General features: G+C 39.5%; 1 protein-coding gene across 1 annotated transcript in view; it reads right to left on the minus strand.

Annotated features, from left to right (window-relative positions):
* Positions 1-4,527, minus strand: part of LOC107731677 (alpha-1,6-mannosylglycoprotein 6-beta-N-acetylglucosaminyltransferase B-like) — a 129,061-nt gene that overhangs the window by 79,469 nt on the left and 45,065 nt on the right. The window contains exon 6 of the mRNA XM_016542824.1: positions 2,049-2,216. Within this exon, the coding sequence (XP_016398310.1) occupies positions 2,049-2,216 (168 nt within the window). The remainder of the gene's footprint in view (positions 1-2,048; positions 2,217-4,527) is intronic.

The following is a 4,527-nucleotide window of genomic DNA, read 5'->3' on the forward strand; positions in this document are numbered from 1 at the left end:
GTTTAGGTTTATATATACATATATATATATATATATATATATATATTTTTTTTTTTTCCAACTACCCAGGGCTTTTCGGGAGCCTTAACATACTCAAAAACTCAAGGCTCTACAGTGCCCCCTGAAACGCAGTCAGAAAACTTGCTGTAATCTCATACATACTTGCACGTATATACATATGGACACATATGCACATAGATATACACATGCACATACACATATATATCATCTATTGAAACTTGTATTTTATGTATTTAAATATATTTGTAATTACACATTTGTACAGATGAAGTTGCAGTTTAGTACATTTAAAATATACTTACTTTAAAAGTGATATTGAATAACATAGTTAAAATTTGAACCAACAAAAGATTATTAAAACATACTTCTATTTTTTTAATTAAAACTTTTAATTTTACATTATTACAAAGGGCACTTTTTAAAAGTGAAAATGTTAAGAAACAGTCATGAAAGTGTACACTCTTTAAATACACTTGAGTGTCCCTTTATTTCATTTATATTCAATTGCCCAAGTACAGTTTTTTTAAACATACTTTAAAGATTTGAATTACACTACACTGAACATTCAATACAAATATGTGCACTTCTTTTTTGCAAGTGTATACAGTAATATGATGTTCTGTCCAAGGATATCTAGAAAACTGCTACTAAATGACTTGCTACTAAACTCTGAATATCTTTTCAAAGATATAACCTGTAAAAGTCAGTGATTTGTTCTCAAAAGCAATACTTAAACACAGCTTGAATGAATGGACTGTAATTGGTCTGTGGACACAAGGTTGAGGTTAATCATGGTTTCGCAAATTAAATAACTGTCATTTTTAAAATAACAGATTGTGGCATAATTTTAAAAGAGTTCAGACTCGTACTGGTAATAGCTGTGTGGAATTTACAGAGGAAATTTTGCTAGGCAAGACAATGCTACAGTATTTTATGCTTTAGGGGGGAAAAAATGAATAAAACGATGTCTCGTTTCAGTCTTAGCAGGGCTTAGTGGCACGGTGCATAACAGTTAAACAGCTGGAACTCTCTCACTTGAAATGACACACTGTGAGAGTAACTAACCAGGTGAGAACACACATACTGCTCACACAGTCTCTGTTTTAAAGGGGTCATATGATGCGATTTCAAGTTTTCCTTTCTCTATGGAGTGTTACAAGCTGTTCGTGCATAGATAAGATCCCTAAAGTTGCAAAGACTAAAGTCTCAAACCGAAAGAGTTATTCTTTATAAAAGTTAAGACTCGTCCACGCCCTCCTAAAACGCCTCGTTTAAACATCCCCCCACATCTACGTCACTGTGTGGGAAGATTTGCATAACACCGCCCAAATATTCATGCAAAGAAAAAAGGCGTAACTTTTATTCTCGCAGTAGTATTGTCACTGCCACCGCCGCCATATTGTGGAGACGCTGTGTTTCGTTGTGAAAGCGAAACTACTTTGTTTTTTTTGTGTCGTCGCACCGGGACATGACATCACAGTATGGTAAGGGGCGTAACATTTCCGTCACACGCTTGAGGTATTCGGCCAATCACAACGCACTGAATAGCTGGCCAATCAGAGCACACCTCGCTTTTCAGAATGATGAGCTTTGTAAAAATCGACGCGTTTCAGAAAGGCGGGGCATAGAGGAGAAACAATAATGTACAGTATGTGGAAAATTATGTGTTTTTTTAACCTTAAACCGCATAAACACATTTCATTACACCAAATAATGTTCTTTTTTAGCATTGTCATATGACCCCTTTAAAACCCACTGAGCTGCCTTGCTTTCCACAGCCTACTAAGTCAGCATTCTAACTGAAATAAAACCTCTACATGACTGATTTGGAATGCTGTATAGGTAACAACTTGTGTGTTCTAGTATTGCCTTCTTGGTAAAAGATAGCTGCAACACTGCCTATGGCAACTTATTAGGTTTTGGAAAAGAGCCATGTGATCTTAGCTATAATCACACCTCACTAACTCCTACACTTCTCTGTTGCAATTAATTCAGTGTAGTGATTGTTGACTCTTCCAGGCACTCACCTGTCTTTTTGGCAGGCTGCTGGTTGTGGGGTGGCTGCTTTGATTCCTCCAGGCCAGAGGGGGGCAGAACCACTCGACTTCACTGAGGTAGATGAGGAAAGAGCAGTCGGAGCCGTCTACTCCATAAAAGGCGTAGCAAGGGTCCGATGTCCACCTGGCTCTCATCCACTAGAAAAAGAGATGAGTAACAATTTAACTCTTTGAGTTGTCACTATTTTGACATTTCACAGAGAGGACAGAGGTGTGACACGAACCATCAAATGATCAGTTTTCTTGAATACCTCAGGGTTTTTCTTCAGGTTTGTAATTACATTAACATTGTATTTTGCAGACACTTTTATCCAAAGCAAGTTACAGTACATTCAAACGATATACACTATATGGACAAAAGTATTGGTACTCCTTAATTATTTAGGTGTTTCAGTCAGACCCATTGCCACAAGCACCCAGCCATGCAGTCTGAATGTACCAACATTTGTGAAAAAATTGTGTCGTTCTGAAGAGTTTAGTAAATTCAAGTGTGGAACTGTGACAGGATTCCACATTTGCAATACATTTGTTCATGAAATGTCATCCCATGGTCAGCTGTAAGTGGTATTACTGGAAAGTGGAAGCATTTCCATGGAACAGCAGCAACTCAGGCGAAACATAAGACCACGTACAGTCAGAGAGCGGGGTCACTCAGTGCTCAGTCACTTGGTGTGTACAAGTCACCGACACTTTGCTGGTTCCATAGCTGAAGAGTTCCAAGCTTCCACTGGCATTAATATCAGCGCAAAAACTGTACAGCAGGAGCTTCATGGAATAGGTTTCCATGGCGAGCAGCTGCACGGTTACAAGCCTCACATCACCAAGTACAATGCCAAGCATCGGATGGAGTGGTGTAAAAGCAGTGGTGTGCACTCCTGCTCCTGGAGGGCCAATGTCCTGCAGATTTTAGCTCCAACCAGCACCAACACACTTGCATAGAAGTTTTTAACTCTGCAGGACAGTGGCCCGCAAGGTGTAAAGCATGCTGGATTCTGGAGCAGTGGAAACTTATTCTGTGGTGTGACAAACCACACAGTTTGGCAGTCTGATGGGTGAGTCTTGGTTTTTGGCATATGCCAGGAGAATGCTACCTGCCCATTCTACCAAATTTAAAGTTTGGTGGAAGAGGGATAATGGTAATTTTGGCATATGACAGGAGATTGCTACCTGCCCATTCTACCAAATTTAAAGTTTGGTGGAAAAGGGATAATGGTAATAATGGTATAGGACTATTTTTCAGGGATTGGTCTAGGCCCCTTATTTCCAGTGAATGGAAATCTTAATGCTTCTGTATACCAAGACACAGCATACAGTACCAACTCCATATTAATGTCTATGTATTTAGAATGTGCAACAGTCCCTGTTAGTGTAATGGTCAGGTGTCCCAATAATGTTGTCCATATAGTGGATTTCCCTGCATGGGAACCTTGACATTGTTCATCTGAAAGGTGGAGTCAGTTCAGGTCAAAGGGTCTTATTAACGAGCCAGGTTCAGTCTTCACCTTAATGCCTCAGCAAACCTTTACAAGAGCACAGCAAAGTGAACTCTGAGTCCTTTCACACCCAGCTGGTGATATATGAAGTGAAGTGAAGTGACATGTGGCCAAGTATGGTGACCCATACTCGGAATTTAACCCATCCAAGAGCGCGCGCACACACACACACACACCCCCGGAGCAGTGGGCAGCCATATTGCTGCGGCGCCCGGGGAGCAGTTGGGGGTTGCTCGAGTGCCTTGCTCAAGGGTCTCACCTCAGTCGTGGTATTGAGGGTGGAAGAGAGCGCTGTACATTTACTCCCCCCACCGACAATTCCTGCCAGACCTGAGACTTGAACCCGCAATCTTCGGGTTACAAGTCCGACTCTCTAACAATTAGGCCACGACTGCCCACAATACATTTGTTTTTTGTTTTTTTAAACCAAATGTGCATGCTTTGCCAGCAAATATTGGTTTGATTTAGCTGCTTTCAGGATTTGTTTGGAATGGGACCAAACAAACATTTGACCTAACAGAAACTCTCATCCATACAACAACCACTTCACATGGATGATGGATTGTATCATACTTATTTGAACCAATGCAGACACAGAGTGCACAATGCTCACACCACATGCAAAGTAAAACACAAAGTGTATTGTGTATTCACATGAAAAACATGATGGATGAATGAAAGTATAATGAATTGCCAAACAAACACTTGCACATTTTTTGTTGTTATTTTGTCTTTTTTGTTGTTATTTTGTAAGTAAGGTGAATGCAGTAAACAATTGCACTTTTGTGCATTGTATTTCAGCCCCAGAACCTAGCAATATACACCACTGCTCAAAAGTTTTAATTGAAGGATGCATTAAATTGATCAAATGTGGAAGTAAAAACATTTAAATGTTACAAAAGATTCTTATTTCAAATAAATGCTGTTTTTTTTTTTTAGAACTTTTCTATTCATCA

The sequence above is a fragment of the Sinocyclocheilus rhinocerous genome, unplaced genomic scaffold (assembly GCF_001515625.1).
Source record: "Sinocyclocheilus rhinocerous isolate Xijiao unplaced genomic scaffold, SAMN03320098_v1.1 scaffold1902, whole genome shotgun sequence".
NCBI lineage: Eukaryota > Metazoa > Chordata > Actinopteri > Cypriniformes > Cyprinidae > Sinocyclocheilus > Sinocyclocheilus rhinocerous.